General features: G+C 42.9%; 1 protein-coding gene across 7 annotated transcripts in view; it reads left to right on the top strand.

Moving 5' to 3' along the window:
• The window catches only part of foxj3 (forkhead box J3), a 120,664-nt gene that overhangs the window by 55,149 nt on the left and 39,222 nt on the right, over positions 1-26,293 (top strand). For 6 of the 7 annotated variants that reach the window (XM_085966947.1, XM_085966945.1, XM_085966948.1 and 3 more), the window contains exons 2-5: positions 5,979-6,437; positions 14,318-14,392; positions 22,659-22,742; positions 25,466-25,567. In XM_085966947.1, coding sequence (XP_085823073.1) covers positions 6,120-6,437; positions 14,318-14,392; positions 22,659-22,742; positions 25,466-25,567 — 579 coding nt within the window. In that variant the 5' untranslated portion in view covers positions 5,979-6,119. Of the gene's footprint in view, positions 1-2,354; positions 2,637-5,978; positions 6,438-14,317; positions 14,393-22,658; positions 22,743-25,465; positions 25,568-26,293 lie in introns of those variants that run through there. The other variant, XM_085966943.1, reaches the window with a different exon arrangement.

Below are 26,293 nucleotides of genomic sequence, written 5' to 3'. Positions count from 1 at the left end.
TGGTCACAGGGGTTTCCTGCACTACCTGCCTACTTCTATTGCTCCGCCTGGTGGTCACCCATTTCCTTTCTTCCTGTGCAGCCCTTCCCTGCGGTGTGACCAACTCACTAAACGTGCTATCCACGAACTTCTCATCCTCGTGAATGCTCCACAACCCATCCACCCGCAGCTCCAGCTCCTCAATGCGGTCTGCTAATAGCTGCAGATGGATGCATTTCCTGCACACGTAGTCACCAGGGGCAGTGCCCCTGAATTCCCACATGGAGCAGGAGGAGCACATCACGGGGCTGGGCTCTCCTGGCATGACTTTCCCCTTAATTAATTTAAATTAATTTACTATCACCAATTAAAGATATCTCTAAGGCTCTTGTATAGTCTACCAACAGTACCTGCTACACCAGAAAAGACCCTAGTAACGATAAACTACAGAGTTAAAGTTTAAAAAAGAGAAATACTCACCAACCAATCACTTACCTGCTCCCTGGTGACGTCACACACTGACTATTTTTTACCTCTCTCCCCGCTGCGGAGTTGGTATGCCTCGCTGGTCGTGGGTTTTTATACCCAGCTGCTCCTCCTCTGCTCCGAGTGCTCTCGGGCCTCGCTGGTCGTGGGTTTTTATACCCAGCTGCTCCTCCTCTGCTCCCGCTGCTCCGAGTGCTCTCGGGCCTCGCTGGTCGTGGGTTTTTATACCCAGCTGCTCCTCCTCTGCTCCCGCTGCTCCGAGTGCTCTCGGGCCTCGCTGGTCGTGGGTTTTTATACCCAGCTGCTCCGAGTTATGTCCTGGGTGATTTAATAAAGAGCTGATGTCCAGTACTCCTTGTCCCAGAAACTAACACCAATAAATCTCTACTTGTTCCAGCATGTTCTTGCCTGTTCAGGACAGGAGGGGTGGTTGGTTATTTTGACTTCTGCCAATATGGTTGGCAACACTAGTTGTTAAAGAATATACCGTATTCATTGCCAGGTACATGAACTAAAACCGCAGTCCTTGGATGAAAATCTCTCTCCCGTATATGCCAATCTTTTCTTGAAATCCCAATCTTGTTGCCCAAAGCTGTATCACAAGGTGTTATTGGAAAATCATAATTTTATACTGCATATGCCAGCGCACGCACTCGACCTCGCCCCCTCTCTTTGCAGCCCCATCCCTTCACACACACACACACACACACACACACACACTCTCACTCACTCACTCACACTCACTCACTCACTCACACTCACTCACTCACACACACTCACTCACTCACTCACTCACTCACTCACTCACTCACTCACTCTCTCTCTCTCTCTCTCTCTCTCTCTCTCTGTGTTTGCATGTTCAATGGGCAGACACAGAAGGGTGTGGATGAACAGAAAGACCCAAGAGTTCTGATACATAATTCCCTGAATGTGCAAATACAGGTCGATAAAGCCATAAAAAAGGCCAGGGGCATAGACTACATGGGTCAAGTAGTAATAAATTTTATACAAAACATTGGTTCGGCCACAGTTAGAGTCCTGTGAGCATTTTGGGTGCCCCATTGTAGATAGAATATTCCACAGAAGTCATGAGAGTATACAGCCTAGGTTCAGCAGGATGTTGCCAGGAATGGGAAAACTAGTTATCAGGAGAGACTTGAGACTATTTCCACTGGATTTAATGGTACTTTTTAAAATTATGAAGAGTTTTGATGATGAATAGGGAATGGAATGCTTGGCCACAGGGATTGGTTGTGACAAAAGCCATTGCATTTATTTGAGAAATTTGATTGCATATTTGAAACTGATCAAGGTACAAGGCTATGGGGAGAGACTGGGACAGTAGGATTGTTTTGGATTACTCTAACAGAGAACCACCACAGACACAATGGTCTCCTTTTGTACTGTAAACTCCTATGATTATTTTATGAAAGTGGCTTGCCTGTGGATGCAACACTGTCAAGTTTTAGAGAAGAGATTTAATGGCGAATTTTCAGGCCAGTCGCACATTTGCTATAACTGTAATGTCTTTTTAAATTATTTTAAAATGTAGGATAATTATTAGCTTAATATAATCTTATTTGTTGGAACATTTTCATTCAAGTGACTTCCATAAATATCAGTGTTGAGGATTGTTTTTTAAAACCAATGAGATGCTGTCCCACATTAGCAAAGAAACAACCAAATACAGAACAAGCTGGAAATACGTAGCATCTGTGGAAAAGCAAGTCAGTCAGTCGCGGTTTCGTGCCCAAAGACCCACCCCCAGTCCTGAGGAAGGGTCTTTCTACCTGAAACGTTGATGACTGACGTTTTTGTTTCTCTACAGATGCTGCCTGACCTGCTGAGTTTTCAGATTTCTAGCATCTGCAGTATTTGATTTTTTAGCAAAGAAGAACTTGAATCGACAGAAGTAGGGTGTGGAGCAGTGCTGAACATACAGGCTGGGAATGAGGTTGAATATGCTGAATGTGAAGCAATGAACTTGGGCTTGCCCAGTTGCCTGGTGGGTGTGACAGCTAGCTTCAGGTCAGACATCTTGAAGAACAAGAATCGAGCTGATGAACCACAGTCTGCAACATATTTGAGGTTTTGGAGTTAGCACTGGCAGTGCAGAGGGCCTCCAAGTCAGTCCAAGTCCTCCTAAGGGGGTGGGAAGAACCACCATTAAGGTTGGTGCTGCTGTTACTGTTCATTAAGAACCATCTCCATAAACTTGAATCTAAGACTACTGATGCGTATAAACCTTTTCCTGGTTTCTGATATCCCATTTAGTGCGTCAGAAGGACATTGAAGTGGATGTAATTTGTAACTGAATTTGATTGGTATTCTTGCTAGATCCATCGCCTCACTTGTGTGCATACAGCTGGTGAACTCTGGTGTTGGTGTACAGAAAGAGGCCAGGAGAGCCGATCTGGTGCCTGGAAATGGACTATTGCTGGGTCCATTTATTTAAAAAAAAAAAAAGTATTTTGTCTAATATTGCAGGGACAGCATGTTAAATATGGTCCTGAGTTTTTTTCACTTCTACAGCTGACTGCAGACAGCTTGTATGTATTCCTACAGCCTCTGAAATTAAAAACAAAAATCATTAATACATTTTTTTTATATATATAAAGCAGGATGGTTGTGGACTTTGCCTCAACATTTTTCCATTTCCCGTACTTCACCCGAGCTCAAAGTACAATTCCAGTACTCCAGCCTGCGCAGTGTCTGCCCTTCGGGAACCTGGCAGCACTTGCACAATGTAAAAGCAGTTCTAGTGGCAACACCGGTTGTGCCTCAGAAACCCAATTACCTGTCTCTGTTTCTGGTGGGTGGGGCTGGAGATTAAAGGCTACTGGTGTACGTGGTTGTCTAATCCTGAGCCTTGAAGTGGAAGACTTGCAGTTTCCTGCAGGTACAGCTGAGATAACCACGCAAGTGCAGTACTGTGTTGTGAAATTCTAGATTCCCTTGTTTTGTTTGCTTCTAATTGAAATTTGTATAACCTTTCTCACACGGGAACTACTAATAATTTGCTGATACGGGGAGGTATTTACCTGGCTTCATGAAAAATATAATCATACAAGATGACTTTTGTTTAATAAGTTGAGTTTGTAAGATTAACTCTCTCAATCTATAATGATGCCTGGAAACAGTTAGCTTCAAGTAATAAGATTTTAGAAGCCAAGCATCTCGATGTAAAAAAGAATCTTCTCGAACCTTGATGTTTTATTGTGTGCTGAAGTGTGATGCTTATCATGTGACTTCTTTATGTTGAAGCATAGCTCACTCTGCATGTTGGACCTTCTCCTGGTTGCTGTGATCATTTGCTGTTTGGGAAGGTTTGAAATTCCTCTTGTTTACGAGGAGCAAATAAAAATGTAGGCAATGTAAAAAAAAAAATTGTTTTTAAATTCCGACCTATTTGCCCTGCCTCCATGTCTTGGGTGTGTGGATGTGACAGAGGGAAGCCCAGGCAATGAAGTCACTTTACCAGTACTGGCCAAAGTAAGCTGCCAGGCTGTTTGATAATCTGGTCTTGGAGCTTGTAGGCTTTGAGTGTATGCAGGACCACAGAGAATGGAGCAGGTGCAAGGCCTGTGAAAACTGATTAATTGAATTCTGTCGGGACCAAGGAAAATCCATTTTTCTGTCTCCTGTTTTTTTTGCCTCATTTCTAATTGATCTGGGAGATCTCTCTACACCAGGTTAAAGTCAGCAAGCTGGTCTCCAGATTCAAGTGGCTTGTGTGAACTACTTTAGCTTTACTTTTATGAGACACTTTCATATTCCTAGAGCTACTGTTTCTCCCCCCCCCCCCCCCCCCCCCCCCTGTTAAACTTCCACCTGGTGACTAACAAAAAAGGACCCAGTAAATCCAGTGGCTGTTCCTAAAATCCACAAGAAAGGGAAATAGTCATGTTTATATTACTAACCGGAAGTGGCAGCCTCCCTGTTGCCATATCTATTTCTAAAATAGAATTGTACGGGTAATTTACTTTTTGTTATCTTGTAATCGTTAACTTGCATGCAAGTTTGTTCCTTTTACATTGGGGAAAAAGGTAGCATAATAGATTAGATGTTGGCTGTTTATCTCTGGGACTGAGTTCAACTGCAGTTAGAATTAATTGGAAAACACCTCCTCCATGTGCTGGAATAGTCCTTGATATAACCGGAGAGCAATCTGAGCTCAGTTCCTGTGGGGTATGGCTCCAGAGCACAAATTGACAGTCTCACGAATGATTGGTGTGGGAACTGGAAAATCTACCAGATGCCAAGTGTTCTGCTCCCCAGGATTGGCAATCCTTACAACGATGAAAACTAAATCTACCCGCTCCTCTTCTCCACCCCTGCCCCAAAAAGCCATCGTGGGATTTTTTTTTTTAATAGCATATTCATTTTTTTATTAAGTGAGAGAATCTTGGAAATTATGTTGGCAGATGAATTAAGATTTGTGGTCCCTCGTTAGTCTTGCTGAGTCATCTGTTATTGCATAAAGGAAGGATTCACCCTAGGGGGGGTGGGGGGGGTGGGTGGGTGGGTGGGTGTGTGTGTGTGTGGATTTCTGATACACTGGCATTTTGTTGTAACTTGTTCTGTTTTGGTGGGACTCTAGAGATGACAGGGAATCTAACTGAACATGACTGAGCACTTTGAGTATGTGACGATATATCTGTTGTCTGGTTAAAACTAGCATCCCCTTCTTGGAAACTTGTGGCTCATTGGGTGTGCAACAGAGCGCACCTAAAAGAAATAGCTGCAATTGTGGTCAGAGCTCAATTAAAATAAAATGGATGGATAGATGACCACTTGAACTGTGCTGTTCAATTTTAGATTTTGTCCCCCCAGCTTGTTTGGAGAGGACATTTTGAGCTACATGTGTGACTAGGGTGAAGTACAAATAGTCTGTTACTGGTGGGAGCAATTTTGAGGGGGTGAATTACAAACACATCTTTAAAATGTTAGTGCAGTTATTTTTCTCTATAGTGTATGGTATTAATACACTAAGCCCAGTGACAGCACTAAAACTGTTAAGTTACAGGAAACTTTCGTTTAACCGGATGTCCGGAAAGCTCTCTCTACCGGCAAAATTCAGGAGCCGTTTCCTATAAGTTTTTTTACTTCTCGTTGCTTTTTTTCCCAGTCAGGCTCTGCAAGGTCTAGCTGAAGCTGTTGCTTAGCTACAGAGATGCCTTTAAGCTGCGGCCGACTGTTTTGAAGCTGAGGCAACAGGGTTTGTTGATTCACACGGAGCTCAAAAGCTCCGTATGTTTTAACATTAACGCTGGTTTCTACGGCAGTTTTGATGGTACGGCACCAGCTCGGTCCCGTCAGTGCCGGATACCAGAAAGTTTCCTGTATCTAGATTCGGCACCTCTACAGCCAAGGCGGTTTTTTTTACGGTGGGGGAAGATTAGAGAAATGGTTCGCAGTTCCAGTGAGATTTAATGCAAAGTGAAAGCTACCTCTTTGTTGAAGTGAATTATTCTCTAACACATTTTCTGTAACCTTCTCTTTCATTCTTTTAGAATAAGCCTGCTTCCCTCCAGCCTGAAGTGGATTGTGAGTCTGGGAATTGCCTGCAGTGTGGCTTCTCTGTTGGGAGTGGAACACCTATTGTGTGGATTACAAACTCTATTGGCAGCTGGTTGGAGGAGTGATTCAGCGCAATGACGTCAGAGCTGGAGAGCAGCCTGACGTCCATGGATTGGCTGCCGCAACTGACGATGAGGGCAGCCATTCAGAAAGCGGATGCTGCCCAGAACGTGGCTGGCGGCGGGGTTGCAAAGAAAACCCCCCTTCTGGACCCAAACACTACCCTGGACCAGGATGCACAGAACAAAGACGGCAAGCCGCCGTACAGCTATGCCAGCCTCATCACCTTTGCTATCAACAGCTCCCCGAAAAAGAAGATGACGCTGAGTGAGATCTATCAGTGGATCTGTGACAACTTCCCGTATTACAGAGAAGCCGGCAGTGGCTGGAAGGTAAGTTACTGGGAAGAAAGTTAGTTGGCTGGGTACTGTCTGGAGAAAACGCCTGCAATTTGGACTTTCAGCTGAACAGAGTTGAGAGACACCACTTACAGTTTCCCCCGATGGCCTACTGAGCAAAAGCACCATCTGGTATCGCACTAAGCTAGAGAGAAATAACTTGCATTTACATAGAGCCTTTCACATCTTTAGGGTGTCCGTCCCAAGCAATGAAGTACAATAAAGTGTAGTCACTGATGTAATGTAAACGGGGCAGCTAATTTGTGCACAAGATCCCACAAAAGCAGTGAGAGGAATAACCAGGTAATGTGTTTTAGTGGTGTTGATTGAGGGATAATTGTTGGTCAAGAAAGCAGGATATATTTCCTCCTCTTTGAATAGTGCCATGGGATCTTTGACATCCACCTGACAGAGCAGAGGCTGCTTTGATTAACCGTTCAACCGAATGTCAGCCCCTCTGACAGTGCATCACCCCCTCAGTACTGTATGAGTTGTCAACCTAGATTGTGTTTAATTCCCTGGAGTGGGCCTTGAAAGCATGACTCCAAGGCGAGAATGCTACCACTGAGCCAAGGCCGACCCTGAGAGGGGAGAAAACATTGGGCAGCACGGTGGCATAGTGGTTAGCACTGTTGCCTCACAGCGCCAGGGACCCGGGTTCGAATCTGGCCTCGGGTGACTGTCTGTGTGGAGTTTGCACATTCTCCCCGTGTTTGCGTGGGTTTCCTCCGGGTGCGGTTTCCTCCCACAGTCCAAAGATGTGCAGGTTAGGATGATTGGCTATGATAAATTGACCCTTAGTGTTAGGGGGATTAAATACGTGGGGTTACGGGGATAGGGTGGGATATGTGTTGGTGTAGGGGTTACGGGGATCGGGTGGGATATGTGTCGGTGCAGGCTCGATGGGCCGAAATGGCCTCTATCTGCACTGTGGGGTTTCTGTGATTTCTGTAATCTGTGATTTGCCAAAGTTCCTGCTTCTGATTGCTATCCAGCTGGAAAATGACTGTGTGAGAACACTTGCTGAGGATAGGAGTCGGCTTTGTTGTGCTGCCTCCTGCAGTAGACTAGCCTGCCACTCACTGTCTTGATTCACAGTTAATTAGTGTCTGGACTGACGTGATATGGCCACTTGGGGAAGATGCTGGAGGGTCTCAGCGTAACAATACTCCAGCAAATTATCATCTTTAGGGGAGAAAATTAGACCCCCCCAAAAAAAAATGCATTGAATTGTGATTGACTTGAATTAGGATTTACCCACCTCATTAGCCTGTGTGCACTATCATTTACATTAAAGGAGAGTTTAGAATTATGTTTTAATGAGTAAAGTTGCTTTAATTACAGATGCTGTAAAATCAACAGCAGCTTGCATTTATATAGCGCTTGTAACATTCAAAATGTCCCAGGGCACTTCAGAGGAGCGTAACAAGACAAAAATTGACACTGAACCAAAGAAGGAGATATTGGGATGGGTGACTAAAAGCTTGGCCAAAGAGGTAGGTTTTAAGGAGTAGGAAAGGTCATCAAGGGGCGGAATTGAAAATGACAGTTGACTGGCAAAGTTTGTACATATTGCTTTTGAAAGAGAAGATTAATGCCTTTGATCTTGAGCACCGTCTTCAGCTGCTCAGTTCATTTTAAATTATTTTGTTCTCTATAAAATACATTGTCGTTCAAGATATTCTCTGGCGTTGTCTTTAGACATGTTAATGTCGTCTTAACCCTTACTAAATTTCAAAATGCTGAATACCAATTGACATCTGATTGGTGGTCCCTTTCTCATTTGTTATCTGAACTCTCTTTAAAACAATAATATATTATCTACTGATAGATCAGGAGAGATTGAAGTTTAAATTTATTTTGAATAGATTAATTGCAAAGTGTACATATTTTTATTTAATCCTGTACCTGTTTGCCTCTCTGGGTAACCATCAGCTCCTGTGTTTTTGCTTGAGGCTATCTTGATGTGGAGGCTGTGTTGTCTCTCTTTCTCCAGGCACATAAGGGTTTCTGTGTGCATTTTCTCCAATCCCATGGATAGTTCACAAGATACAAGCAGATAGAACAAAAGTCATATTGGTACTCCCTTGCCCTGCAAACTACAGGAAACTTTGGTTTATCCGGAGGTTATATGTCCGGAATACTCGATCTAATGGCAAAAATCAGGAGCCGTTTTTTTTAGTTCTCGTTGCTTTTTTTTCCCCAGTCAGGCACTGCAAGGTCTGTAGCTATAGCAACAGCTTCAGCTAGAGACGCTTGCAGCTGCAGCCGACTGTTTAGAAACTGTTGCTAAGCAACAGTGTTTGTTGTCAGATACGGAGATGAAAACCTCCGTATGCTTCAACATTAACTTTGTATGTCCGGCAGTTTTGATAGATCGGCAACACGCCGGTCCCGTCAGTGCCGGATATCTCAAAGTTTCCTGTAGTTCTCGGACATCATCATGTTAATAAGCAGAGGCAGGACACTTCTGTCACAATTGAGGTCAAATATCTGGACCTGGAAATATTCCTGGTTATTGAAAAATGACAACTATTAGGCCAAGTCAGTCTTCTGTGATGTCCGCTAAATTATTGAGTACTTCCAGAATTGATCGAACCTTGGTTAAAAATCTATCTGGGTACATATGTTTATTTGTCTTTCATGAACCTTTCATGTTCTATTTTACCCAAGCTGCTTGGAAATTGTGCCCCATTGGACCGTCATTGATTCCCAGTTGCAGATAGCTAAATGAATGTTTGAGTGTATCCTACACTGTTATCAGCTGGCAGGAAAGAAGTCAAGTGGCAGGCTAAGGATAATCACCCATTCCATGGCTGCTTCCTGGACATTTCTTGCAGATTCCAGACTGCCTTATACACTGTCGGCTAGATTTAATTACAACTCACGGGTGATACTATTGTTAGTTTGGTCCTGACAGCTAGTGTTATAGCTCCTCTGCAGGGGCTCGCCTCCCCATAGTCTGTAGCACTTTGGCATGCTATGAAGATGTTTGGAGGATCTGTAATGAAGACTGAAATGTACCTTGAAGGCTGTCTATCATTGTTTAAATGATATGCATCCAGCACCCATCCCCATGGGCCCTACAGAGGGCATCTTTTGGGTGCATTAGTATTAAGTGGTTAGTTAATTTTAGCTTTGGGTCAAAATGAAATGATGCAATTGCGACTTTATAGTGTAGGAATAGGAAATCATGTGGGCATTGCCCATTTGTAACCTAATGACATTTTCATGAGATCTTCAGTGCATAGTTTCCCTAGAACTAATCAAGCTGGCCCTATACTGTTACAGGGTGTGGAAGATACATATTGTTGGAAGAGTGCAGACCGTCAAAAATCTATCTTTTAATAACTCATGTTGAGATGTGTGCATGTATGTGAACATGTGCTGAGGACAGGGTCAGGCTATTCTTTTAGAATAGCCTGCCGACTTTCCAGGCCCACACGAGGATTGGTCATTTTGGTCAGGTACAGGAAGGCTGGTGGTGTTGGAATTATACTCCAGCATGAACCAGCACCTTCAGGAAAGGAGGAAATTGGAATATTTTTTAAAAAAAGTCTTGACTGAATGCGACATTGGAAAATAACAACTACACCTGAAGCTTTATTAAAGTGACAATTGTTTTGTTTGGTCAGATTCCTGAGGCGTCATTAATGATGTGTCAAACCAGAACTTACGATGTTCTTTGTCACCTTACCTCAGCTGGTAGCCCTCTTGTCTCTGAGTGTGATTGTTGTGGGTTCAATTGCTACTCCAGATCTAGAGCATGTGATCTAAAGTAACACTTCAGGGCTGTATTATTGGAGGTGCTGTGTTGGGTGAGATGTTAAACCAAGGCTCCATTTGCCTGCTCAAATGGATATAAAAGGTCTCGGGATGCTATTTGAAGAAGAGCTGGGTGTTTTCCTGGCCCACATTGCTCCCTGAACCAGAACAACCAAAGCAGTTTAACTGGTCATTCATCTCATTGCTGTTTGTGGGGCCTCGCTGTGCGCAATTGGCTGCTGTTTGCCTACCGAGCCACAGTGGCTGCGCTTCAGAAGTAATTTATTGGTTGTGAAATGCTATATGTTGTCCTGAGAATGTGGTAAGACGCTAAATAAATGTAAATTCTTTCCGATTTCTTGCTTTGCGATGGCTAGTAATGTTATTATAAATGAGGAAAATTGGAATAGCTGGGGGAATCCAGGTTGTGGTTATGTGGTGCATTGCAAAGGAACACACACACAGTAACTTGGGTTTATTGGCACTTAGCATCAAGTCCTTCTGGTGTGTGGGTGTTTTCAAAGCTGCAGTTCTTGTTTCAGAAGTATTACCATGTGTTATTTCCACATTTCATTGATGACGTGATTATGTTTTACCCCCGTTTTTTTTTAAATAAAAAATTCACAGAGAAGGAGGGTGTGTGGCGAAAACCTAGTCATGGGGTACAACTCATGATGGTAAAAAGTGACCATGAACAAGTAATGTACAGGAAACTTCGCGATATCCGGCACCGACGGGACCGGCATGATGCCGTATGAAAACTTCCGGACAGACCAGCTCTAATGTTGAAGGATACGGAGGTTTTCATCTCCGTATCTGACAACAAACACTGTTGCTTAGCAACAGCTTGTAAACAGTCGGCCCGTACCTTGGAAGCGTCTCTGTAGCTTAGCAACAGCTTCAGAGAGGCTTTCCAGAGACTGACTGTTTAAAAAAAAATGCTAGGAGAAGAAAAAAAAAAGAAAAAAAACCTAACAAAACGGCTGCTGATTTCTGCCATTAGATCGAGGTTTCCGGACATACAACCTCCGGATAAACCAAAGTTTCCTGTACATTGATACGATAGCAAAATACCGCGGATGCTGGAAATCCAAAATAACAACAGGAAACGCTGGAAAAACTCAGCAGGCCAGGGCAGCGTCCGTGGAGAGAGAGAAACGGAGTTAACGTTTCAGGTCGATGACCCTTCGTCAGAATTGGGAAAAAAAGCAGGAAAGGGAATAGATTTTAAAGCAAGTGGGGGCTGGGAAAAGGGGGAGGGGATGAAAGAACAAAAGGGAAGGTCAGAGATAGGATAGAAAGCAGGAGAGATTAAGGAGAGATGTCCATCTCTGAATGCCACAGTCAGTGACTTAATGAACAATGTAAGGGGCACACATGACACTGAAAACTTGTTTCCTCCCTGAGTCGTGATCCCTTAAATAATATAATAGTATTACGAGTCTATTTTCCCTCCTCCTCTCAAGGCATTGAGTGCTGCTGAAGTACAGTTCCACAGGTGCCAGTTATCCTCTAATATCTCAGCCAAATGGCCATTCTTTGTGTGCGCCCAGCCCGAGACTATTTGACCACTTGATGCATCACATCACATCTTGCGTAATACAGGTTGAGCGTCCCAAATCCGTAGTTCTGGAATCCGGACTCCGGGACGATTGGTGGCAGGGGTCTGGAATCCGGACACCCTGAGGGAGGCTTATCAAAAACCGAAAATGCCGCAACCTGGGCCCAGGCATTTCCGGACTCGGCACGTGTTTCTGATGTCCGAAGTCCGGAAAAACCCGAAAACGGGCTCGGCCTCGGTCCCGAGGTTGCCGGATTCGGGACGCTCAACCTGTATTTTCAACAGGTGCCACTGGTGAATAAGCAGGGGCCCTAAATGAAGTTTCCCCTGACCGAATCCAGTGGCACTGAGCCTCAATTGTTGCTGTCGTTAAAATCAACTGAATCAACACAAACCAGGGATCAAACCTGGGACCTTGCTAATCTGTGCGGCTGAGCCATTCCTTGGATAAACTCGCTAAACCATTTGGGGGGGGAAGCCATTGCAATACAAGTTTTATTGTTTTTCTTAACAATATACAGGAAACGTTGTTATATCCGGCACCGACGGGACCGAGCTGTTGCTGAGCTATCAAAACTGCCGGAGAAACCAGCGTTAATGTTGAAGCATACGGAGGTTTGCAGCTCCGTATCTGGCAACAAACACTGTTGCTTAGCAACAGCTTCTAAACAGTCTGCCTACCTTGGAAGCGTCTCTGACGCTGTTGCTAAGCTACAGAGAGACTTTGCAGAGCCTGACTGTTGGGGGGGAAAAAAAAACCACGAGAAGAAAAAAAACCTAACAAAACGGCTCCTGATTTCTGCCGGTAGATCGAGGTTTCCGGACATACAACCTCTGGATAAACCAAAGTCTCCTGTATACTACTATTTCTAAAGATATGGCACAGTACTGCTTTATGAACAATAGTATGAAACTCAGGTCTTGCCCTTGGGCAAATCAACTGAATCCCTGTCTTACACCGATAATTACAGTACCTTCCTTGATCATATTTACTTTCCACCAACTAAATAGTTCTCTAATGACTCAACAGAAAGGCCCGACCTTTATACTCACATTCTGCATTTCTGTTTGCCATCTACGTCAGTGTAACTTGCGTAACAACTTAACTACTGTGATCCTGTGCAATTACATTCATAATGCTTACGCTTGCCAATCGGCTTGTCCCATACATCACTATGGTAACCACGTCACTTCGATCCCGCAAAGGAAAATACCAGGTACCATACAAATGATAGTTAACAGGAGGAATTTGAACTTTGTAATCATCTTCTGTCCAAATCATCTGCCTTGCACTGTGCTGCAGGAAGAGATTTTTGGTCCATAATAAACTGTTTATGCTGCTCAAAGGAATTCCTGCCAATCAAATGAAGTGTTTCTCAATAAACCTAAAGAATTATCGTCCCAATCTTTAATCCTGCAGTATGTACACCACCACATATTCACAAATGACTGAAACCAAATTTGATAGTCATCTAATTTCTTAAATTACCTCAGCAGCACACCTACTCTCTTCAACAGTGACGCTGTCCTGCACTATGGCCATTGGCCCCTCACCTTGGTTTCTCAGTTATAAAAATAAAATTACCCCATCCTTTGAGATATTTGATAAAGGTAGTGATACAGAGCAGGGGTGTAACCACTTTGGCCCCCCGTTGTGTCATTAGTCAGGCTTGGCTGTTGTGCCACCTGTAGTTAAGTAGCTTCCCAGCACACACACCGTCAGGACTTGTGCCTGAAAAATGGCCATTTGGGTAAGGTACTGGAAGATGCCTGTGGATTCATGCATTTACCAATTAAGCCACCAAGGGATTCTCCTCATTATTGTGGTTAGAATTACTGGGTAAAGGGTCTGGGGTTTCAGTGGGCTGGGACACAGTTGTTTTACCTTTAGAACCTTGGATTGAATCTAACCCAGACTGACGTAAGGAAACCAAAGCAAAATACTGTGGATGCTGGAAATCTGAAATAAAAACACAAAATGCTGGAAAACACTCACAGGTTAGGCAGCATCTGTGGAGAGAGAAACAGTTAATGTTTCAGGTCGATGACCTAAATGACCTGAAACGTCACCTCTGTTTCTCGCTCCACAGATGCTGCCTGACCTGATGTAAGGAAAGTTTCCTTTCCATCTACTTGCTTTAAGGTTATGTGAAATCCGTTTGGGCGGCCACAGATCACAACTTCCCAATAATTTGACACCCATGAGCATTAAATTGACATTCTGGATGACATTGGCTATTAATGTAAGTCTAAGGAATTTGTCCCATTTGATGCATGTGTTTCCAAAGTTAAACTGGGCTTTATTCCAAACGCTCTTGGGCTCAAATACGATATGTTCGTCTTGAGTTTCCAGGAAATAACAAGTCAGGAAACCTTTTAATCAGTCCAAGGGCAAACCAGCCAATCTTACAGTGCCAGTAAACAGTGACTCATATCGGTGCATTTGCTGGTCGGAATATTGAATTCACTATCGCAAGATATGCTTATGATGATTACCCCAGTTGACTTAATCCTTTTAACATTGATCTCTTTTTGCGCTTTCTTACAGAATTCCATTCGACACAACTTATCGTTAAACAAATGTTTCCTGAAAGTGCCTCGGTCCAAGGATGATCCGGGCAAGGTAGGTGCACAGCTTGTTCCTGTTGTATGCTGCGACATTGTACTCCGAAACCAGCATAGAGTAAAAGTTAAACAAGTGTATTTAAACTTTACATCGGTACAGCAAATTTTCCTCCCCTCGCCATTTTCAATTCTTAGTGTGTTAACCACTTATGACAGTCCAGACCATGGGCTGCTCCTTGGTTGGCTTTGTAGGGCTCCATATCAGATGATTGGATTGATTGACAGAATTTTTCTCACCCGTGATTATTTGTACTCGTTTAACAAGTTAGTATTTACTTCAGCTGAGAATATGACATGTTTGGTAGCAGTGTGACAGGACAGTTGTAGCATGACCACTGTTGAGTGCAGGATTGCCACTTGAGAAACAGTGGCCTTACAATTGTTCAACTCATACACAGGCTCTCAAACTCTGTCATTATGTAATTAAGTTAACCATTGTAAAAAGCATTGAGGCTTGATTTGTGAGGCTACAGATTTCTGTTCTCCTCATGTTCCAAATGTACCAGATATAAATATGTGGGAACCCGTAGACAAGCATGAGCAGCCACTGCTGAGTGACGCTCTGCAATGCACTCTGCCATTTTTCCTCTTCTGTGTAAAGACCTGTACACGTGCGGCATCCCCAACTTTCCTGTAACTCTCCGAGTCTGTTTCAGTTCTCATTTTCTTATCTCCCTATATATAATTCTTTAGTTCAGGCTGCCATTTTCTTCTCCATGTAATGCACTACAACAAGTTGCATTTATATAGCGCCTTTAACATAGTAAAATGTCCCAAGGCGCTTCACAAGTGTTATCAGACAAAATTTAACACCGAACCATATAAGGAGATATTAGGACAGATGACTGAAAGCTTGGTCAAAGAGGTAGGTTTTAAGGAGCATCTTAAAGGAGGAGAGAAAGGCAGAGAGGTTTAGGGAGGGAATTCCAGAGCTTACGGTCTATGTAGCTGAAGGCATAGCCGCCAGTGGAGGGGCGAAGGAAATTGGGGCTGCACAAGAGGTCAGAATTAGAGAAATGAAGATATCTCGGAGGGCTGTAGGACTGTAGGAGGTTATGGCGATGGGGAGGGGTATGGCCATGGGGGGATTTGAACACAAGGATGGGAATTTTAAAATTGAGGCATTGCTGAACTGGGAGCCAATGTCGGTCAGCAGTCACGGGTGATGGATGAACGGGGCTTAGTGTGAGCCAGCATCTGGGCAGCAGAGTTTTGGTTGAGCGCAAGTTTACTCCCTCTTTAACTGGAAGGGCAGGTGAAGCATTCGTGGCAGTTGTACATTAAATTTCACATACGTGTTGAAGCAAAACACAACTATGCAAATATATTCTGAAGTTTTGATTTGGTGAACTTTGTGTGCAGCAAGGTGAGAAATGTTAGTCCTGGAAAATAGAACTCTCATCTCATTTCGAGCACACAGTTTCAGTACAGAGTTGGATGCAAGTAAATCTTCCACATATGTGTAGTTCAGCCCCAACTTCAGAAGAACGCCCTCCCACCCCCACTACAACAATTTTAATGCCATTTGGTGCTGAATTTGGAACCATGCAGTTCCCAGTAAGCACAATCGTTAGTTTCTTGACTTCAACATGCTTCTAATTGTTATTTAGTGTTCCATTTGTACTACAGGACAGATCCAAGAAGGAGTTTATAATCGTATAGGCTCCCAGTACCATGGTAGCTGCACCTTTATATTGTGTGTTGAATTTCACAGCACCAAAGCAACAAGCGGTTCTCTTGAGCAAGTGTCAGCCTTGGCTCAGTGGTAGCACTCTGGCTTAGAAGGTCGTGTGTTCAAGTCCCACAGCAGCACAGAATCCAGGCTGATACTTCACTGCAGTAGTGAGGGAGTGCTACACTCAGAGCTGTTGTCTTGCAGTTGAGAAGTTAAACTGATGAGGCCTTGTCTGTGTCCTCAGGTGGGTGTAAAAGATCCCATTAAACTATTCAAAGAATCACAGGCAAGTTCTCCTGGTGTCCTGGTCAATATTACTTCTCAACCAACAGCAGTGAAGACAGAATGTCTGGTCATTTATCTCATTGGTGCTTCTGGAACCTTGCTGTGCACACATTGGCTGTCGCGTTTCCCTATGTTACGACAGTGACGACACTTCAGAAATACTTGATTGGCTGTGAAGTGCTTTGGGATGTCCTGAGGTCACGAAAGGCACTTATAAATGCAAGTTCCTCCCTCCTTCCATAAGTCTCAAATTCATATCTTTACTGGGCAAGGTTTGAACAGCTCAATGAATGGGTGAAAAGTGCTGCTTTTGGAGGTGCCGATGAAAGATATCTGTTTGATGTCGGAGGGAAAGAGTTTTGGCGGTTCCCAGGGCAGCAGCACCGCCTCATTTACCTTATAGTGCTGCTGCTGAGGTCTGGGCTGCCGGCATCAGCAGGACTGTAAGGCATCAGTTTTCAAACTGATGTGCAATGATTTTAAGTGGACTGTCCGGTCATCAGATTTCTGTCCATCGAGGTCCAGGCATACTGCACACTGAGCATAGTATACAGAGAATTATATATTTGACTTCCTAGCTTTAGGAAATTAGGACACTAGTCCCTGGGAGAGGCCATATTTGCAGGAGGTCCCTGGGGTATGTTGGTATTTGCAGGGAGTCCCTGGGAATCTCGATATTTGATGTGGGTGTCTGGGCTGGTGTCTATTTTTACAGGAGAAAAGTTTGAAAACAACTGCTGTAAGGTACAGGAAACTTTCTGGTATCCGGCACGGACGGGACTGACGTGGTGCCGGTTCATCAAAAATTCCGGATAACCGAACGCTATAGTAAAAGATACGGAGCTCAGAGCTCCGTATAAAGCAACAAACCCTGTTGCTTAGCAACAGCTTCAGAACCACGTCCACAAGTTGCAAGCGTCTCTGTAGCTTAGCAACAGCTGCAGCCCCACCCTTGCCTTCCTCCATTTGTTGCTGTGCAAGTAATAAAAGTTACCTGAACCGACTCCTGAATTTTGCCGGTTATTTAGGGGCCGGTTAATCGAAAGTTTCCTGTATTTGTACCATTAAAGGTTGAGATCTGCAAAAGCAAAGTTCTATTGAATGGGAATATACCTGGAAGTCTCTATTTAGAAATTGATACTTTCTAACCCCAAGGCATCTAAATATACTTAATTTAGACTTGAAACCAATTGTACTGTATTTTATGAGGATGTGCTTCGATTAGCAGCTGAATGTGGCATTAAATGTTTGTTGTATTACCTGAAAAGTTTATTTTAGGCACTCATGCCATGATTTTGGGCACAGCTTCTTTCCAACATGTTTCAATTTGCTGCTGAGCCAAATTTAGGATGCAGCAAAAGCTTTTAATTCTTTTCATTACATTTGTTCTCATTCTGTTGACTTGGCCCCGACACAAGTTATGCTTCGTACTTGTAAGGGCCGGCGCTGTTTGAGGATACGATTCATTTAACATGGGGCCCCTTGGATTTAGCTCCTTGCAAATTAATATTGTTGGGTCTCCTACAGCAGGACTGGCTCTTTGAGCAGATGCGATATGATTAGGACTCTGCTGTTGGCACGCCCGCTTTGGCAGATGTTAATGTTTTGTCCTGTTGTGCCTGACACACTATCTCCACCGTTACTAAGGGAACGAGCGCCTTGAGTTTTCTTTTAATGAGTTTGTGCTATCACCAAGGTGCGGGATCTCGGTGCCAGGGGTTGGCATAATTCCATTTCAGGCACCTATTATCAGCAACAAGCATTCGCAGATCAGCACAACACAATTAGATGCAGAGTAAAGATCCCTATAGTCTTTCCACTAATATGACTCGACCCCAAATCTCAGAATAGAACCACCTCCTGTGCCAGTGTGACATTTTTTCCATTTCCCATGCCAGCTGTCGAGTAGCCTCTGAGTGAGATTGCCAATTTGGGGTCAGTTTTGTGCTTTGGGCCATGTTCACTAGGAACTAGGTTGAGATTGCCCAAATTCACTTCAAAATGGAGAGTTTCTCATCTTTGGGAGATTGTGTTAGGCAGAGCATATGGCCAGCAGTGGCCAAGTGTTTCCCCAGACGGCGAGGACATTGGAGACACAGATATCCTATGCCTGGAGACACAGATATCCTATGCCTGCAACCAGCTTGTATCAGACGACCATTTGCAGGGCCTCAGTGCAGGTACTCTGACTAGTTCCTTGGGCTCTAAGACCTAAAACAACAAAGAAGAATTATAGAATTTTATAATGCAAAAGGGAGGCCAGTTAGCCATTGTGACTGCAACCGCTCTCTGAAGGGGGTATCCACTTAGTCTGAATTCCCTGCCATTTCTCTATATCCTGTTAATCTTTTTCAAATATTAATCCACTTTCCTTTTATAAACTATTATGGATTCTGCGTTCACCTCTGTTTCTGGTAGGGCATTCCATGTCCTAGCAACCCTTTGCATAAAATAAATCTCCAAACTTTTTTTTGGCGAGCTTAAAATTTTATGCACCTATTACTGTACCAACTTGTCGACCAGTGGAAATGGATTTTCTCCTATTCACCGTATCAAATTTTGAACAGCTCAATCCAATCTTTTCATAACCTTCTCTGTTCTAGTAAAAGAGCTCCAGTTTCTCTCGTCTCTCATAGCTAAAGGCTTTCCCTCGGTATTATCTCATTATATCTCTTCTCTGCGCTCTCTGTGGTTTTGACATCTTTCTAAGGTAGGGCACCCAAAACTGGACACTATATTGTAACTTCAGCCTAACCAATGACATGTATAGCTTAACATTTCTTTGTTTTTGTATTCTCTGTCTCCTGATGAAACCTAGGATCTCCTGCTTTCTCAACTTATCGCCACACTTCTAAAGGTTGTGTATCTGAACCCCTAGGTCTTTCTGCTCTCTTTAAAATTTGCATATTTCCTCTTATTCTTCCTCCCCAAATGTGTCATCTCATTATTCTCGTATTTAATTTTATATGATTTCTTTATCCTTCATTTACTAACTTGCCTGTCCTCTTGAAGCTGCTTACAAGTTTTTTCAGTTAACCAGTCTTTCTCTTTTTGTCATCTGCAGATTTTGATATTATGCCCTCTATACCCAGGTCCGCATCAATATTACGAAGAGTATTGGCTCTAACCCCAGGGACACACCACTGTTTACATCCCTTTAGTCCAAAAAACATCCATTAACTACTCGTCTCTATGTTCTGCCCTTTAGCCAACTTCTATCCACAGTCCTGTTATTACAGTGTGCCTTAATTTTGTCAAAATCAACATCTGTTATCACTACATTCTGTTATTTCCCCTAAGTCAGACTTGCCTTTTACAGATCAGTGCTGGCTGTCCTGAATTACCCCGTGTCTTTTATCCAGTGTTATGGCTTCTAGAGCTCACTACCAATGTTAGACTGGTCTATAATTACCTGGTGAATCCCTTTTCTCCATTCTGTTCTATCCTTTGGCGTAACTTCCATATGCAAGGATGTTTGAAAGATTGTGCTCTGAGCCTTTGCTATTTTTGCTCTGACTTCCCTCACCATTGTAACATTTTTCTTTTCACCTCTGATTAACCCTGTCCGTTCTTTAACTATTCTTTTACTTTTTGTGTTTATAAAATTCTTCATATTTCCTATTTATCTCGGTCTTCATACCTCTTTCGCCTTTCTATTTTTTTTCCCCTCCATATTGCCTGTACTCTGGTTTTCCTCTGCATTCGTAGCCCTAGATTTGTCTCGTGCCTTTTTTAAGTCTCATTTTAATTTAGTTTCTCTACTAGCCCAAGGCACTCCAGCTTTTGCTGCAGCCCTTTACTTCTGGTGGGCTATCTCGAGTCTGTACCTATTCAAATAGCAAATGATTAAGTCCTATTGTTTGCCCATTAGAAAAGAATATTGCAATTTGAAAAACTCCTCTTATACAGGAAACTTTGTGCTATCCGGCACCGATGGGACCGAGCTGTTGCCGTCCCATCAAAACTGCCGGACAAACCAGCGCTAGCAACAAACCATGTTGCTTAGCAACAGCTTCTAAACAGTCAGCCGTAGCTTGCAAGCGTCTCTGTAGCTAAGCAACAGCTTCAGCGAGACCTTGCAGAGCCTGACTGGTGGGGAAAAAAAAGCAACGAAAAGAAAAAAAACTTACTGAACCGACTCCTGAATTTTGCCGGTGGATCAAGCATTCTGGACAGTTAACCTCCGGATAAACCAAAGTTTCCTGTAATTGGGGAGAGAACCTTCCACCGTTTTCTTGGTTCACTAAAAGTGCGTTATTCCAGCTTTTTGAATGTTGTGCTGAAATCCTTCTGGTTTTTCTAACCAGAGATTAAAGCAGGTTAATAACAAACAAAATATTACATATTAGCAGAATAGAAATTCTTCGCTGTAGATGTTTTATTACGGAAGTGCTTCCATTTCAAAGCTCCATAATTGAGTTGGTTCCCATTGTTGCTGAATCTGCTCAGTTTGTACTGAAAGGTGAATTTGGCAACCGTGTGACAATGTGCTCACTCAAGATTTGCCCACGTGCAATTATTCAGAAGTTACAAATATGACTAATTCAACTGTACATACATAAATCATGCACACATCAATCTGGCCAGGATCATCCTCTATGTTGGAGTGTTTTATTTAGCATTATCGCTGGTAATACTTTCCATTTGAGGCATTCATCAAAACTCCCCGCTGCTAGAGGATTTCACTGTCTATTGATTAAAAAGCTCCATGGTATAAACAGGACAGTTTTAGCAACAAGATTTAATACTTCAGAATGCTCACTCATAATGTAATAGAGCTCAAATGCAACCAAAGTCCTCCCTTCCTCCAAAATAAACTTGAAAATATTGAGTCAAACTATTTGATTTAGGTACCCACCGACTGCCGGGGAGAAGGTGGGGACACTTTGGAGAGTAGAGTCTAATTTCACCAGATATCTATGCAGATTTGGTCCAGTAATGCATCCCCAAGATTTAAAAAAAAGTATGCTTAACACTAAAGAATCGAACAACGCCCCAAGCAGCGGTAATATTAATCCTAAAATGCTTTTGTACTTACCTGTAAATGTAAAATTGTTTCTGTCTAAGGAGTGCAGTCTCCATATACCTTTCTCCGCCTTGTTGTATATTTGTCTGATTGGCTGTATAATTCAGACACAGGGTTGCTATTGAGTGTAAATGTAGAGACTAGGTCGTCATGTTTACAGGAACAGGCAGCTGTAACCCAATGGCAGATTCGTCAACCCACATTTTTCATAGGTCTTCAGTGCTGTTGACCACCTCAGGCCAACCACTTGCACTAAAGAGTGTAACCATTGGAGTTGGACCTGCGTGTCCACAGTTGGCTTTACTTTCATGTCGATGCATCATGAGGTAATGTTCCTGAGAACAGTACAGTACTAAGGAGGTGACTGATAAAGGAAATTGTCATACTTTGGGATTTATTAACCATTTCTGTGCAGAAAGGAATTGGAAAAGTTAAGTTTGGATAACAAAAGGAAAATTGTTTGTCGTCTTGGTGATCAGTAGACATTCCTCGCACCTGTGTTTTGGGAAGTCCCTGGTTTCAGCTGGTTGGCAACGGTTGTCTGGCATAGGCTCTCTCCTGGGTGTGAACACAGATAAAATGCACACTTACAGTCAGGTTTTTAAACAGAAAGCTGTTCCGACTCAATGTTAGGATGCAAGGGAATAGTTGGAAGTTATTTTGTTTGTCAAGCAAGATGACCCATTAACAAGGGAAAGCATATGACCCATTAATGAGGGAAAGCATAGTGTGTTCATTATTATGCCAAGATATACTGAATGAATTAAGTGAGCCTGTTCCTAACTGCTGCTCTATGTTCATTAGCTGTCTGAGAACTAAAAAAGCTTAATGATTCATTCAGGCCTTGTCTCACTGAAGTGTAAACAGTCCACCTACTGAAAGATTGGCGAAGCACTTGTGAGCACATGTGTGGAAGACATTATATCCAGCTCGTATGTCAAGGGATGCGCATTGTTACATTGCTTAGGTTACACTATTATATAAGTAGATATTGGGCAGTGTAAGACAGCTCTGGAACGTAAGGGACTTGGGATCCACTTACAGGAATGATTGATGCCACTGAACCCGAGAAGATATCTACAGCAGATCAAATTTGTAACAGATGTACCGAGCACTAGTTTGCACCACACTGAAGGACAGTGCGTGGTGTCATGTACAGAGAACTCCATTGCTACTAGTCCTGACTGCCGGTCTAGTGATTGTAGCTGCATGTACCTGTAATAGAGGGTAACATCTGAGAATTGTGGCTGTCTCCAACTTTGTGCTGGTCTCTTTCAGGGTTCATACTGGGCCATTGACACTAATCCAAAGGAGGATACACTGCCCACTCGGCCAAAAAAGAGGCCGCGATCAGGAGAAAGGGTAGGTCTAAATTTTGGATTTAACTGATGGTGAAATTACGATCGGAATGTTAGAGATGATGGTTAAAGATACTTTGTTTGGTAGTGAAACAGTGCCTTGTGGTTGCAACGTGCCACATCATGAAATGTAAATACCACTATGTCTGCGATTAGTCACAGAGGTCTCTGTTTTGTATGTGTATAGGTATATTTACCTGTTGCTCTGCTTTGGAATTCGGTTACCTTCAGAATGAACTCTACTCTCTGTCCTCCATCTCCTAAGTGCTTTATTTGAATAGACTGTGAATGAGAGATTTTAGATTAACTTCTGAAGATACCCTCCTTAACTTCTAAAAGTTACCCTTCGACATTAACAAGTCTATTACATCTATGTACTGCACTACAAAAGCTTATAAAAATTTGATTGTCTGATGTTGCCCTAACATCTGTGGTTGGCAAAATGTTGGAGTCCATTATTAAGGAAACAGTAACAGAGCATTTGGATAAACATAATTTAATAGGACAGAGTCAGCATGGTTTTACGAAGGGGAAGTCATGTTTGGCAGATTTGCTCGAATTCTTTGAGGATGTAGTAACATACAGGGTGGATAAAGGGGAACCAGTGGATGTAGTGTATTTGGACTTCCAAAAGGCATTTGACAAGGTTCCACACAAAAGATTACTGATCAAGATAAAAAATCACGGGATTGGTCGTAATATACTGGCATGGGTGGAAGATTGGCTATCTAACAGAAAACAAAGAGTTGGGATAAATGGTTCGTTCTCGGGCTGGCAATCAGTAACTAGTGGTGTTCCGCAGGGGTCAGTGCGGGGACCCCAACTCTTTACAATCTATGTTAACGATTTGGAGGAAGGGACCGAGTGCAACATATCCAAGTTTGCCGACGATACAAAGATGGGAGGGAAAGCAGTGAGTGAGGAGGACATAAAAAACCTGCAAAAGGACATAGACAGGCTAAGTGAGTGGGCAGAGATTTGGCAGATGCAATATAATGTTGGAAAGTGTGAGGTTATGCACTTTGGCAGAAAAAAATCAAAGAGCAAGTTATTATCTAAATGGAGAGAAACTGCAAAGTGCTACAGTACAAAGGGATCTGGGGGTCCTGGTGCATGAAACACAAAAAGTTAGTATGCAGGTGCAGCAGGTGATCAGGAAGGCCAATGGAATCTTGGCTTTTATTGCAAGGGGGATGGAGTATAAAAACAGGGAAGTCTTGCTGCAGTTATACAGGGTATTGGTGAGGCCACACCTGGAATACTGCGTGCAGTTTTGGTTTCCATATTTAAGAAAAGATATACTTGCTCTCGAGGTGGTTCAGAGAAGGTTCACTCGGTTGATTCCAGAGATGAGGGGGTTGATGTATGAGGGAAGGTTGAGCCTCTACTCATTGGAGTTCAGAAGAATGAGAGGCGATCTTATCGAAACATATAAGATTGTGAGGGGGCTTGATCGGGTGGATGCGGTGAGGATGTTTCCACTGATGGGTGAGATTAGAACTAGGGGGCATAATCTTAGAATAAGGGGCTGCCCTTTCAAAACTGAGATGAGGAGAAACTTCTTCACTCAGAGGGTAGTAAATCTATGGAACTTGCTACCCCAGAGAGCTGTGGAAGCTGCAACATTAAATAAATTAAAATGGAGATAGACATTTTCCTAGTAGATAAGGGAATTAGGGGTTACGGGGAGAGGGCAGGGAAGTGGACGTGAGTCTAGATTCAGATCAGCCATGATCCTATTGAATGGCGGAGCAGGCCCGAGGGGCCGTATGGCCTACTCCTGCTCCTATTAGCAGCTGCGCCTGGAAAAGCAGGCGCAAGGCCTGCTTTTAACAAGGTAAGAGGTGATATCAGTAAAATAAAAAAATTTTTAACACTTATTTATCATTTTAAAATACTTTAAAGAAAGGTAAGTTTGTTTTTAGCCCTGTTAAAAACTTTAATTATTTTTTTCAAAAGTTTAATCTTTTGTTTAAAATAGTTAATTTATGTAATTTATAGTCATTTTAAAAATGTGATTTTTTTTTTTTAGATTTTTTTAAAAATTTATTTGAAATTTTACTTATGTTCCTGCCAAATCTATGAATGGAGATTCCCTGCTCCGATTGGCTCCCCATGGCCCACGTGATCCCAGGGACGCTGCAAACTAGCTGCGCCCCTGGGATACGCGTGCCCTGTGCACCGGAAGTTTGAGGAGGCACATCAACAGAATTCTTTGCTGGCCCAGAGCATTATGGTCAGCGCAGATTGTTTGTGCAGGTTGGGGGCGTACGCCCGCGGGAAGCCTCCAACCGGAATTTCTTGTGATTCGGCTGTGATGCACTTCAAGGTCAGATGGCCTGCTGAAATGCATTGGCTAGTCTCGCCATGTAAGAATGGTCATTTGACTGCGATACCAAAGGACAGCAATTTCCAATGAAACTGCACCTCAGCAAGAGTCAGCCCCTGCAGGAAAAGGGAGGTTTTTTTTAAGAAAAATCAAGTATTAAATTTGTTGCATACAAATTAACAGTTGTTCCACCATTGCATATGGTCTGGGTGTGTTACTGTAAAATACTGTGGTTCCACTTTTTAGGTTTTCAGACACTCCACAAACACTTATCTTTGATACATCTGATATAAATTGAATCTATAATGTAATTTAACATATGGTGGCTGGGAGTTTCTGTGCTGTGTATCTTGCGACTAACCTCTGTGTCCCTGTGCTCTGCTGCCTCTTTGTTACAGGCCTCAACACCGTACAGCCTGGACTCCGAGCCTTTAGGAATGGACTGCATCATCTCTGGAAGTGCCTCTCCAACCTTGGCAATCAACACTGTGACTAACAAAGTACTGCTGCTTTAATTCCACCTTCTTGTCACTGCTTGTAGCTTTGGTTAAATGTTTATTACAGCGAGACAACACATTTCCTGTGAACCATACAATAGCGATAGCATTTACTGAAACCTATTTAAGAAGAATAGTTGGATCTAATTGTTTTATCCTTTTTTAAAAACATAGTTGGGTAAGGATTAGTCATTTTTAATTTGCCGTTTCTTTTCCTAATTTGAGAACACTGCTAAATTAGCACAAACTCACATTTAAACAGTTTGCAAAGGGAATATAAGAGACTATGTGACTGTTTGAAGGTATCTCTGTCGATTTATAGTTTTTCTCTGAAATGATTTGGCAGGTCTAACAAGTAATTAACTTGGAAGTAAGCAATAATGGCGACTCTTCTGGATTTTCTTTTTTGTTGCTTTTATTATTCACATTTCCCAGCCTCTGCCAAAAGTGTCCTGTATGGAATCAGTCCGGAGTGACTTGCAATCCAGTTTGATTGCTACTGTGAAGGACCCAGCCTCCATTCATTACTTCCCCTGATGACACAGCAGTGATTTGAGAATCCCTGTGGGGAGCCAATTTACGTCCTGCCAGCCCCTGGCATGGTACAGTGTACCATTCCAAATTAAAGCTTTTAATCTTGTTTGCGTCTTGCATTAACCCAGTAGATTCAATGCAGACATGCTGCATGGAACAGGAAGAATTCCTTCTGTGCGTGTATATACACCACTC

The sequence above is a fragment of the Somniosus microcephalus genome, chromosome 25 (genome assembly GCF_052327205.1).
Source record: "Somniosus microcephalus isolate GS21.2 chromosome 25, FLI_Smic_1.0, whole genome shotgun sequence".
NCBI classification, from domain to species: domain Eukaryota; kingdom Metazoa; phylum Chordata; class Chondrichthyes; order Squaliformes; family Somniosidae; genus Somniosus; species Somniosus microcephalus.
Note: the sequence above shows the minus strand (reverse complement) of the source record. Positions and strands in the feature narration are given on the sequence as shown.